The following is a 12007-nucleotide window of genomic DNA, read 5'->3' as shown; positions in this document are numbered from 1 at the left end:
AGTCTATTTATTCCCAAGCCTCAGTTAGCTCCTCCATCCTTCCATTCTCATATTTCTTAAGAGAAGTTTATTAGTTTATTAGGGGCAGTCAATGAAATTGAACAGACTGAACAACTACAGTTTAATTTCATAATTCGTTTTCTTTTTCAATATATAACTTTATAACAGTTTCACTAAGGTTGATAGACTACAGCTTCTTAGCAATGACAAATGAACATCAGCAAACGGACTGTTTTCAAATACTTGAACAAACAGCAGAACGAACATCAAGTGGCAAGCTCAACCGACCTCTAGTCTTTCTCCTCCTCATGTATGTTTCATACCTGTCCAGTAAGAAACACCAGGCGCCGATGATACTTAACATATCCCCATGCTGTGCACAAGTACACGGAGAAATTTGGCTTTTTGCACCACTCCTTGATCGACCCCTGAACCAATCCTTTCTAATTCGCTCTGCCTGGCCCAACCACGTACGTACGTACCTAGGTAGTTATATTATAGGCAGTGATCATCGCTGCATCCAATTTTCTTGCGGCTCCCATGATCTAAGAGTGATACATGCCTAGCTCATTCGTTGCCCTTTGTCTGTTGCTATTTACTTATGACGTCAGCTGCGTCATGGAGGTTGTCCGCTACGTAATGAGGAGTCGAGAGAAAGAAAGGGGAGGAGAGAGAGAAAGAAGCTGTTGGGTGGGGGTGGATTGCTTTCCTACAGAGTCAGTACTGTAAACAACAGAGACGCCCCAAGGAGGGGCGGGTTGTGGTTTTCAAGGAGTGTGATGCGCCAACTTCCTCCGCACCCCCTTGCTGAAGTCGACCTGCAGGAGCTGATGAGGTATTTCCAGGAGATCATCGAGGTAAGGGAGGAAATTCAATAGTAGTGGAGTGCAGAAGGCCAGACGCCGAAAATATGAGACAAGGGGAAAAGACGTAAAATTCATGTTCTTCCATGTCTCTCTGTATTATGCATTGTTTATCTGCCAGCCCAGCCCGTTATAGTGATGTTCTTTCTGGCGAGAATCTTCCATCCGATCGGCTCTGCCCATGTATGTACACACATTACATTATATATACTCATATCTTATCGTAGAACATGCGTTAAAAGAGCAAAAAGGAAAGGAGAAAATATAATAGTGAAGAAAATGGGAAAGCAGAACCTGAGATTTTTTTTTTTTTTTTTTAATAACGCATGAAGATGGAATAGTAGTGGAAGCAAAATGCAAGTCAAAAACATAATTAGGAATGGGACAAGAAAGGGGAAATAAAATGGCGTAGAGACAATAATAACGGGAACACTCCTTCTGTGTGGGTCGTTTCATTCCTCTGTTCTTGTCACACCGTCACCAACACAGACGCCACAAGCGTCATTGTTGCTTCACCGCCGGCCCATCATGCAACTTTGATAATTGGACACGGACAGCCCCAGGTCCGTCACTTGTTGTGAATAAAGTCGCCCAATTGTGACTTGGATGGATAGGGCACTGAGCGGAGAGAGCCGGTAGAAGGTTGGAAAAGCAGGAAACAGACGGTAGACAGTAAAGATGGACGGATGGACGCTGGATATGGTATACTGAGCGGAAGGGTTTGCAGCATCAGTGGCAGCACGTGTACTGTACTGTACATGGAGTTGGAAAGGGTGCGTGGAAATTAGGTCGCGTGAGACGGACGCTATGTTCTCCGCAAGTTCACCTTCATTTGGGTTTCGTGTGATTGGGGGAGTAGACGGAGATGGAGGTGAAAGGAGAGTATTTCAAGGCTGGTGCTTGGTTGATGGTGCGAAGTGCGTGTGCGTGGACGTGAACGGGAGAGGCCATATATCAAGAAAGAGGGGGATGCAAATGAAGATACGGGGAGGGAGACGAGACGAGCAAGACGAATGATGTGGGTGGAGTCAGCACGGAAAAACGGGAGATAGAGCGATATATTCGAGCAACCATGTAGTATAGATAGATAGATAAAAGAGCAAAAACAAAAGTCCATCAAAGATGAAACGAACCCACTTTGATCCAAAGAAGATGGGATGGGTGTCTTGGTACGGGTGTTCTTGGTACGTGCTCAATGTTGTATATGGCACGGTTGGCTTCTGAGTAAGGTAAATCGGTCAAGCAAGTGCAGGCGCCTACCTGACCACTTCGGGAGAAAATATTGAAACGGCTTTCAATCCCAACCAAGGAAGCCCTCTCTTCTCCACCGACGCTTTTGCCGTGGGGTGAAATCAGGTCCTGCCAACCCGATCTGGCTGATGCTGCGTCGACTATCAATCCCCCTCCGCGATAATCTCTGTCCATTGGCCACAAAGCGCAGCCCGGAGACAACTGTTACAGAACACATGAAGGCCAAGCACGAGTTTCCCCAGCGTCCTATTTTCAATCCGTCTTCCAATGCCCCGCAAGCCCAGCGTCCAGGTCATCCTGTTTGCCCAACCACAACTCGACTGCATACAAACCCATCATACAGCCCAGATTGATCCATCTCCAAAAATTCCCTCCAACGTCATTGCGGTTGCTCCACCACTCGCCATTCCCACCCATCGCCTGCGAGGTCGAAGCGAAATGCTGCATGAGCAAACTTGTATACACTGCAACGAGTATTGAGGGAGAAAACCAGCTCAGCAGGCCTAGAAATCGGCCTGCGCCATCGGAATCCTCAAGGGTGGCTTCCTGGGACAGTGCGCGGGCGCCAGACTCGCGGACCGCAGGGATGATCCTGGTGGATGCGTAGAACACGAAGAGGCGGTATGTGAGAGAGATTAGGATGGAGGGTGTGACGGCGCTGAATGCAGCGCTGACGACGTTGAAGGCTGCATGGATGATGGAGGGTAGGGTGGAAAGGGCGTGCAGGAGGGTTGTGTAGGAGGCCATGATGATTGGGGGTAAAGGGGGGAATGCTGTTGCCTGTGCGGCGGGGGATGCTGGTGGGATGGTAACGGGCGTGGATGATTTATAGTCTGTGAATATTTGGTAGATGCACAGGACGATGTATGCGAAGAGGAGGGAGCTTTCGACGGGGTTTCCGCGACCGCTGCCTATGCCCCAGGCGCAAAGGAAGACAGCACAGGTGATGGCGACGCCGATCAGGGCTGCGTCGACGTTGCTGATGCCGGGGAACTGGAGGACGCGCCAGAGGAAGTAGACGGAGCTTGAGATGATGGATGCGGACATGACTAGAAGGCCGATCTGCACGATATGACGTTAGCATATGGACTCGGTTCCCTTGTGGGTGTGACAATTATAGAATTGGCAATGTTGAAAGGGAATGTAAAGGGGTGTACATACCATCCAGCTGTCACTTCTCCCTCCTCTATTAACCAGCCACCTCGTAATCTGCCCAGCAGCCTGAATAACAAGCAAACTGCAGAACCCTTCCGCCAACTGGAAAAACGGAGTCGACCAGCTTAACAGCTTATCCCAGCCGCCCAAAACAAAATTCTCAACGAGCCCATTCGCACCAAACACCCATCGAGCAATGGACATATCCTGCTCCCTCTTCCAGCCAAACGTGCGCCCAATCCATTCAGCCTGCTGCGTCGTCGTCGTCGTCGTCGTCGTCGTCGAGTGGTGATGATCCGGAGCGTCAACGGAGAAATGGTTCAGCGACCAGATCAGCACGATGGGGACGATGAGCCATTGCGTTGACCTGATGAAGACGATCAGGGAGTATCGGATCCACGAGCGGTCTGGGGTGGTGAGTCTGAGCAGAGAGAAGAGGAAGTAGAAGGCCGCCAGGGAGAGGGAGAATCCTAGGCCACATGTCCTGCCGCCGACATCGAAGGCTAAGGGGATAGAGAGGACGATAGCGGTGAGGAAGAGGGCTGAGGAGAAGATCCGAAAGATCCACATTGACGAGGATTTGGGGGCGCTGGGCAGCGCCTTTTTTTTTTTTTTTTTGTTGTCGAGAGGTGGAAGATGGAGGGCGATTCGTTGGAGTCACGGATCCGAGCGGGGCGGGGTTTGATCTTGAAGGGTCGTCGGGGGAGTCGAGTATTGGTCACAATATGGAGCTGATCTCGTTTCTCTTTCCAAGATCTGCAGACGGGTAGGACGATTGCGTATTTCTGTTCTGCAGCTGGAGGGATGATGGAGGCTGCCCTCGTAGTTGTTCCTGAACAACAACAACAACAAGCTATGCAAGCACGCGGGGTTGGAGGCGGTGGTTGCGCAGAGCTCAGAGGGAGCCTGGAGAAGGCGAGGATTGGGCTAAACAGCTTTTGAAGCAGGACATGAGGGTATTGAGGCGTGGAGAAGCAGTGCAGGATGCGAGGATATGAGGGATATCCGGATGCAAAGCGACGGTGAGGTTGAAATTAGAGTTAAATTGCAGTCCAAGTTAGAAAAGTAAATAAATATATAAATATATATACCCTATTCAAACCTGCAGAGGAATTCCAATACTCCAGAAATCTCTGGTCTCCACGCACAAAAGATGGGATATGCTGTAAGGATACAAAATATATATGAGAGGACGGGCAGAAGCCGGTGAGAAGGAAGAAGATTGATAACTGGAATAAATAGCAGATGAACTACAGAAATAAATCGCTGATGAAAACAGGTCTGTCTTTCTTCGCACAACCTGGGCTTACTTATTCCATCCCGTGGTTGTTTTCCTTTTTTTTTTTTTTTTTTTCCTTTTGATTAATTTCGAACTTGTCCCAAGTTCCAAGGAAATAATACTCTTATTTTCCCTTCTATTCATCTTTCGCTTGTAATCAATTTGGCCAGGGACAATGGCGTATTTTAAGTCCGCGAACGTATGGATTTCGAACGACCCAAGAAACCGGTTATATAGTTTTATAGTTATTTACGCTGCAGAAGCGCCCTGTTGCTTTGATTCCGGATACCCTCTTGAGAGACATGTTCGCCACTCTACGGGTGGAAATAGTTTTTGCTGGCCTTTTCTCTGCTTCCAACCTCCCGTCAAGGAACCGCACCCTCAGCTTCTAGCATTCGGTCGGCCGTCTCTCTCTCTATCGCAGCAGCTGGGGCGCCTTCTGCGCAACCTTTAAATAGCTCCCGGAGGCATTTTGTTTCCAGGCAGAATCCGTTTCACATCTCAACGCATTACTGTTCAACAAAGCCACGGGCTCCGTATCGATTTCAAAAGAGGCAAAGCAAAAACCACCATGGTCATATCATATCTACGGAGATTGCCCGGGGACTATCGCGAGCCCTCGATATTCCTAGATGCGAAGTCTTCGTGGACTTTTTGGGGTCCGGAGATGTGTGCGTGCATCTTCCAGCTCATTGTCGAAGTCCCTCCAAAAGAGAATGGCATCCCGCGGTAGCAAGCTGAAGAGAGGAACTGACATTTTCTACAGCTGTATGAGCTGCCAGAGAGCGATGCCTGAGCAACATGGTCCAGTCTTCCCATCTGCTGAACAGCAACCACCCACCCAACCGCTGTAGCCCGCATCTGGGCAAGTAGCCACTCCATGATTCATTCTACGGATTCTATCCATTCCCCCCGTGTGTAGGACCTTGCTTCACTGCTAGACCATGGTTCTGTAGTTTGACAGGTACCAGTTCAACTGGTTTAATAATGAAAAGAATAAAATAAAATAAAGTAACAATAAAAATAACTAATTTCACTGATGTTGCTTATCTAATGCAGCCCCTAAGCCCTTTAACCAGTCAAGTTTGACTTGGTTGAACATCGAAGAACTAAAATCAAAATCGTTCCTCACGCACGTTAACAAACCAGGCCGGCGCTGGACAGGTCCTTCGTTCTGCATCTCTTTCCTTCATCCAACGACCTCGAACTCCGTCGTATGTTCCCTCTACGCCGTCTATTCAAAATGGCCGAAGAAGCAGCTGCAAAGCGGCTCAAGACCTCCGCCCCCGTGATTGGGACCCACAAGTATATACCGCACCTCAGCTATCCATCCACCTTAAGAAACCCCTTGCTAACAACAACCGTCCAGCGGCCACTTCCACGCCGACGAGGCTCTGGCCGTCTACCTCCTCCGCCTCTTACCAACCTACACCTCGTCCCCCCTCATCCGCACCCGCGACCCCTCCCTCCTAGCAACCTGCCATACCGTCGTCGACGTCGGCGGCGAATATGATCCCGCCCGCAACCGCTACGACCACCACCAACGAACCTTCACCGCAACCTTCCCATCGCACTCCACAAGGCTCTCCTCCGCAGGCCTCGTATACCTCCACTTCGGTAGAGCCATAATAGCCCAACACACCAGCCTGCCCATCGACCACCCCGACGTCTCCACCCTCTACGAAAAGCTCTACGCCGATTTCATCGAAGCACTCGACGCGCACGACAACGGGATTTCCGTCTACGATCCATCTCGCGTGGCGGCGGCAGGGCTGGAGAAGCGTTTTAGAGATGGGGGTATCAACCTTGGCTCGTTGGTGGGGGATCTGAACGGGCCGGATCCCTCGTCGAAGGATCCGCAGGACGAAGACTCGCTGTTCGAGAAGGCGAGTAAGTTTATTGGGGATGTGTTCTTGCGCAAGTTGCGGCTCGCGAGTGCGTCGTGGCTGCCGGCTCGCGCGACAGTGAGGGAAGCGTACGAGTCGCGGTTCGATACGCATGAGTCCGGACGGATACTGGTGCTCCCGCAGCCTGGGGTTCTGTGGAAGGAGCATTTGTATACGTTGGAGAAGAAGCAGAATGCCGGGCTGGATGGCGTGGCGGAGGTGGACGCGGAGGAGGGAAAGGTGTATTATGTGCTTTATCCGGAGTCGACGGCAGAGGGGGCGAGGTGGAGGGTGCACTGTGTCCCTGTCACGGACGCTAGTTTTGAGTCCAGAAGGCCGTTGCCGGAGGCGTGGAGGGGATTGAGGGATGAGGACCTGGACGGGGTGCTGAAGGGTGAGGATGTGCCTAGCGGGGCGATATTTGTACACGCCAGTGGGTTCACTGGGGGCCATGCGACGAGGGAGGGGGCGTTGGCGATGGCGGTGAGGAGTTTGAGATTGGATGGATGATTGAGAGGCTGATGGGATGTCAGGGGGTATTAAATGGAATATAGCCTGGAAGGGAATAGCCTGGAAGGGAAATGTTATGGGGAAATGCCTTTTGCTCAAGGACATGTTGCGATCTTGCGCTGAATTAATAGCTGCTATCTTGGATATATGTATGAGGCCCAGGAGAACTGTCTAATAGATTTCCCTTTTTTCCATTTTTTTCTGAAACAGCTGCCATATCGATTCTCTGACAACCAATGCAGAATGGCACCAAGTGAACAACACTACCGTATCATGATTCCCAAGCTCTTTCTTTCACGAGCTAGCGGTAACATATTTCGCGATGTCCACATGCCTCCCAAGAAAGTAATGACCGTATGTACATTGCTTTGGCCAGCTTTTGCTAGAGACAACCGGCACCACCTCACCAGGAATGGCGTGCTGCTATTGCTCGGGCAATTCTGTGAGGTTTCCCGTCCGACCATCGTCTAGCAGCAGCCCACGGACAGAAGCTAGCAGTAGAGTTCTGTCAGAATTCGGATAGTGAAATAGAATCTCCCCTGCGTTTTCCCTCTAGAGGATGAGCCCGGAGGGTTCTGGGGTGCCAATCGAAGCAACTGCTAGCAGCAGTACCTGAAGCATTCTGACAGAGTTATATCAAGCCCGTCCAGCCGCAGAGCGCAGAGGCCAGTGCGACCTCTCAAGGACGGAATTGATGGCAGGCCGCGACATAACTTGTTTAATGAAAATCCCCCTTCTTCCTTCAAAGTCGCTCAGAGTGAAAGTAGACACCATCACGCACCTCAGTCCCTCACCCCCAACATCCTCTCCGGCAACGGCCCAATATCTTCAATATTACCACCCGCAGCACCACGATTCCCTTCACGATGCGAGGAAGAGGAATAGGAATAGCTATCGCCACTCTGCTCACCCAACACCCTCTCAATAACCTTCGCTTTCGACGCAGCCTTTTTCAACCGCTCGTCAAAGTCCGCGACGGCATCCTCGGAGTTTTGCAGTGAGAGTGAAAGCGGGTCGACCAGGGAGAGGACGAGGGCGATTTGCTTTTGGAGGCGCGGGTTGGAGGGTAATGCGGGCAATGCGGGCAATGAAGGGATGGGTGTGCCTGTAATTCTGGACTTGGATATGTCCTTTCTTTCTAGAGGAGGGGTTTGCGCCGTCGAAGCGATGGCAGCGGCGGTGGTATTATCCGAGCCATCCGCCTCCGCCTCCGCCGCCGCCGCCGCCGCCGCTGCTGCTGCTCCTGTTGGAGGGCTCGGTCGTAGCAAAAGGCCATGATCCCCCGGCAACCGTTTAGCCCAGATGATAGCCTTGCCGTAGAGCCTGCCCATTTCCTGGAACTTCTCGAAGCCCTTTTCCACGGCGAAGACGCTGCCTTCGCTGTATCCTGCCCGGGCGCCGTCGCGGACTCCCAGGTCGTATCCTTCTTTGTAGAAACCCTCCTCTAGGTCTAGGAGGCTGTCGAGAAGGTCATGGTCCATGGCTGGTGGTTGTAAGATGAGTCAATAGCGGGAGTGCGGCATATATGTCATCTGACGACTCCGTAGCTATACCGGAGACGTGGATTGGTTGCTGCAGAAAGGAGGCGTAGTTGATAGTTTGCTAAATAAATAGTTATCTGAAGGCGTTTCAACCGGTGAAGACGGCAACAACCGCAAATCCCCCTCGAGTAGTTATATATATTTTTCTTAACCCCGCCAAAAACTTTTCTTCCGCCAAACAACCACCACACCCACCAACCACCCACAACACCATGGCGACGGAACAGAAGATCCTCCCTGTAAAGGGTCAGAGGAATATCCTCATCACAAGTGCGCTGCCCTACGTAAACAACGTCCCCCATCTAGGCAACATTGTCGGCTCTGTGCTCAGCGCAGATGTGTTCGCAAGTTATGGACCCCCTCACCTCCACTTCAAGGCCAAATCTACGAACACCAACAAAAGCTAATGTCCCCCCAGATACCAGAAAGCATGCGGCAGACCTACGCTATTCGTGTGCGGAACCGACGAATACGGTACAGCAACGGAAACCAAGGCGCTGGAGGAGGGCGTGACCCCCGAAGAGCTCTGCGCAAAATACAACAAAATCCACCAAGACGTCTACGAGTGGTTCGAGATCGGCTTTGATATCTTCGGCCGCACCCCAACGGCCCAACATACACAAATCTCCCAGAACATTTTCAAGCGGTTACACGAGAACGGGTTCCTGGAAGAGAAAACGGCCGAACAGCCCTTCTGCGAGAAACATGACTCGTTCCTGGCAGATCGCTATGTCGAGGGCGAATGCCCTCGTTGCGGCTACGATGATGCGAGAGGAGACCAATGCGATAAATGCGGACACCTGCTGGATCCCTTTGACCTGAAGAATCCGCGCTGCAAGCTCGACGGCGCCACTCCCGTCCGCAGACCTACGAAGCACATTCACCTCCTGCTCGATAAGCTGCAGCCGGAAATCGAGGAATGGGTTCACCCTGCCATCGAGAAGGGAAATTGGCCCAAGAATAGCCGCGTGATCACCGAGTCGTGGCTAAAGGAGGGTTTGAAGGATCGTGGCATCACCCGAGATCTAAAATGGGGTGTCCCCGTCCCCCTTGACGGCTACGAGAAGAAGGTCCTCTACGTCTGGTTCGAAGCATGCATCGGATACCCCTCCATAACCGCAAACTACACTCCTGACTGGGAGCTCTGGTGGCGAGATCCGGACAATGTCCAGCTATACCAATTCCTGGGCAAGGATAACGTGCCTTTCCACAGCGTCATCTTCCCTGGCACGCAGATCGGGACCCGAGATAAATGGACCAAGCTCTACCACCTCAGCACAACAGAATACCTAAACTACGAAAATGGCAAGTTTAGCAAGTCCCGCGGCATCGGCGTCTTCGGCAACAACGCAAAGGACACAGGCATCCCCCCGGACGTCTGGCGCTACTACTTGTTGAAAAACCGCCCAGAGACAGGCGACACACAGTTCGAATGGCGCTCTTTCGTCGACGCCAACAACGGAGAACTCCTCGCCAAGCTCGGAAACCTCGTCAACCGCATGGTGAAGCTAATCGCAAGCCCGAAGGCTTACAGCTCCGTCGTCCCGGAGTTCACAGTCACGGAGCAATTCGAGCCAGCCTTGGAAGAAATCACAGCGCTCCTGCGCCAGTACATCAGCGAGATGGAAAGCGTGCATCTGCGCGCCGGCCTCGTGACAGCGATGAAGATCGTCGAGGTCGGCAACGGCCTTATTCAGGCTAACAAGCTGGATAACTCGTTGATAGCCACCGAGCCCGAACGCGCAGCCACCGTCGTCGGCATCGTCGTTAACCTCATCTACCTCATCTCCAGCATCTTCAGCCCGTACCTGCCCGCCACATCAGCGTCGATACTCGCGCAGCTCAACGTGCCATTCCGGAATATTCCTTCCCTAGACGAGCTGAAGGAGGTAGGGTGGAGAGCAGACCTGATTAAGCCGGGGCATAAGATCGGGAAGGCGAAGTACTTGTTTTCGCAGATCGATCCGAAGAAGGCGGATGAGTGGCGGGAGATGTTTGGGGGGTCGCAGGCGGAGAGGCTGAAGAAGGAGGAGGAGGCGGCAAAGGCGCTGGCGAAGAAGGCGGGTACTAAGGCTAAGAAGAAGGAGAAGAAGGGGAAGAAGTTGAAGGGGGGGGCGGAGGGGGGGGCGGAGGGGGCTAAAGATGGTGGTGGGGAGGCTGCTAAGGTTGCCAACGGGGTGGGAGGAGAGGCCGAGGTGGCTGTGGAGAAGTTGGCGGATGGGGTAGCTCGGGCTACTATTTCTAGCTCTTGAGATAGTTTCGACCTAGATGTGCTTTTATTTCGTTACGCAATCACGATTGCTAAGATACTGCACTTGCATGATTTTTCGAGGTTCATTGGGTTTCTGCTATGGTGGCTTGTTATCTAACCACCCCCCCCCCCCCTTTTTTTTTTCTATTCTTGCTCAATAAATCGCGTGTTTTTTTTTTTTTTTCTTCTTTCCATATATTTATATCTACCTTCTTGCCTGCTTCTTACCACCCCTCAGTGAATTTCTCGTGAAATCCCCACACTGGCTACGCTTTAGCAAATATGATCTCTTTTATTTTATATGTGTTCTTACTTTGCTCTGTAGCCGGCTTGATTGTTTCGAGCCTTAGCTCATCCGTGATTTGGGATTAGCATCCTGTTCCATCCCATTTCTGCACAGCAAGTGTTGCGAGTTTTTGACCTGTTCCGGGTTTGGTATCTGAATTCATGATCCATGGGAGAAAATGGATCAGTTAGTCCCTCGGTGGTCTGAATGGAGAACTAACTATGGACTATGGTAAAGGATGGAGCTATGGTAAGTGGAGGAAGAGATTGGATAAAATCACGGCACATTTGGTTCGGGCGTGGTTAGGGCGCAAAAATCAAAAAGACAATATTTATCTGTCATTCACCACATAATCCCAAGCTTGATGCTTGGGGGAAAAGTCACAAACAGACGAGATTTTTAAAAATTCTTATTCTGCGCAATGCAATCGAAAGGCATGAATGATAAAAAAGATGCTGGGGGTGTTTATTCAAATCAAACTGCCCTGAGTTAATTTCTAAAAACGACAGCAAAATGTAAAGAAAATTAGAGGATAGAGAATATACGCGCTGACAAGAGGCAAGAACAGGAGAAGAAAAGGAAAATGAAAAGAATAAGAAAAAGAAACCCTTCTTTCTTCCTGCCAACCTTGCCCCCTTTAAGCTCATGTGGTCGCATCAATGCATCTTCAAGTCCGCCACATCATCTGGGAGTTTGAATCACGAGAAAAGAGGAGGGAAGGGGGTGGTAGTGAGTATAAATATCCAGGAAACAGGCGGGTGGTTGTAACATGGCGAGGAGAAAAATAAAATATAAAAATATAATATTTCAAATAACACACGCCAAAAATTGTCCCAAATGAGCATCATTTTTCTTATCCCCATTGGCGCCGGCCCGGATATACTTCTTTTTTTGCTTTGAAGGATTATTTTATTATTATTTTTAATTTATGTTTGAAGATTGGGTTCTTTGTGCTTTTCATGAAATATGGGAAAATTAAAATACC

The 12007-nt window shown here is 50.6% G+C and overlaps 5 protein-coding genes across 5 annotated transcripts; 3 read left to right on the top strand and 2 right to left on the bottom strand.

The window, feature by feature from the left end:
• Positions 1 to 2366: 2366 nt before the first annotated feature.
• PADG_02345 (uncharacterized protein) lies at positions 2367 to 3839 on the bottom strand (the record flags this gene model as incomplete). Its single annotated transcript, XM_010759473.1, has 2 exons — positions 2367 to 3176; positions 3276 to 3839. The coding sequence occupies 2 exons, from the start codon at positions 3837 to 3839 to the stop codon at positions 2367 to 2369; spliced, it is 1374 nt and encodes a 457-aa protein (XP_010757775.1).
• A 1280-nt stretch (positions 3840 to 5119) lies between these two features.
• Positions 5120 to 5402, top strand: PADG_02344 (uncharacterized protein; the record flags this gene model as incomplete). Its single annotated transcript, XM_010759025.1, has 2 exons — positions 5120 to 5217; positions 5315 to 5402. The coding sequence occupies 2 exons, from the start codon at positions 5120 to 5122 to the stop codon at positions 5400 to 5402; spliced, it is 186 nt and encodes a 61-aa protein (XP_010757327.1).
• A 389-nt stretch (positions 5403 to 5791) lies between these two features.
• On the top strand, positions 5792 to 6944 carry PADG_02343 (uncharacterized protein; the record flags this gene model as incomplete). The annotated part of the gene is made up of 2 exons (XM_010759024.1): positions 5792 to 5853; positions 5918 to 6944. 2 exons carry the CDS (start codon positions 5792 to 5794, stop codon positions 6942 to 6944), a joined length of 1089 nt encoding a protein of 362 aa, XP_010757326.1.
• A 782-nt stretch (positions 6945 to 7726) lies between these two features.
• On the bottom strand, positions 7727 to 8425 carry PADG_02341 (uncharacterized protein; the record flags this gene model as incomplete). The annotated part of the gene is made up of 1 exon (XM_010759472.1): positions 7727 to 8425. The coding sequence occupies one exon, from the start codon at positions 8423 to 8425 to the stop codon at positions 7727 to 7729; it is 699 nt and encodes a 232-aa protein (XP_010757774.1).
• A 272-nt stretch (positions 8426 to 8697) lies between these two features.
• On the top strand, positions 8698 to 10737 carry PADG_02340 (methionine-tRNA ligase; the record flags this gene model as incomplete). Its single annotated transcript, XM_010759023.1, has 2 exons — positions 8698 to 8825; positions 8904 to 10737. 2 exons carry the CDS (start codon positions 8698 to 8700, stop codon positions 10735 to 10737), a joined length of 1962 nt encoding a protein of 653 aa, XP_010757325.1.
• Between the last annotated feature and the right edge of the window lie 1270 nt (positions 10738 to 12007).

This window comes from Paracoccidioides brasiliensis, assembly GCF_000150735.1.
Source record: "Paracoccidioides brasiliensis Pb18 unplaced genomic scaffold supercont2.2, whole genome shotgun sequence".
Taxonomy (NCBI): Eukaryota; Fungi; Ascomycota; class Eurotiomycetes; order Onygenales; family Ajellomycetaceae; genus Paracoccidioides; species Paracoccidioides brasiliensis.
The sequence above is the reverse complement of the archived record's forward strand: the minus strand, read 5'-3'. Positions and strand labels throughout refer to the sequence as shown.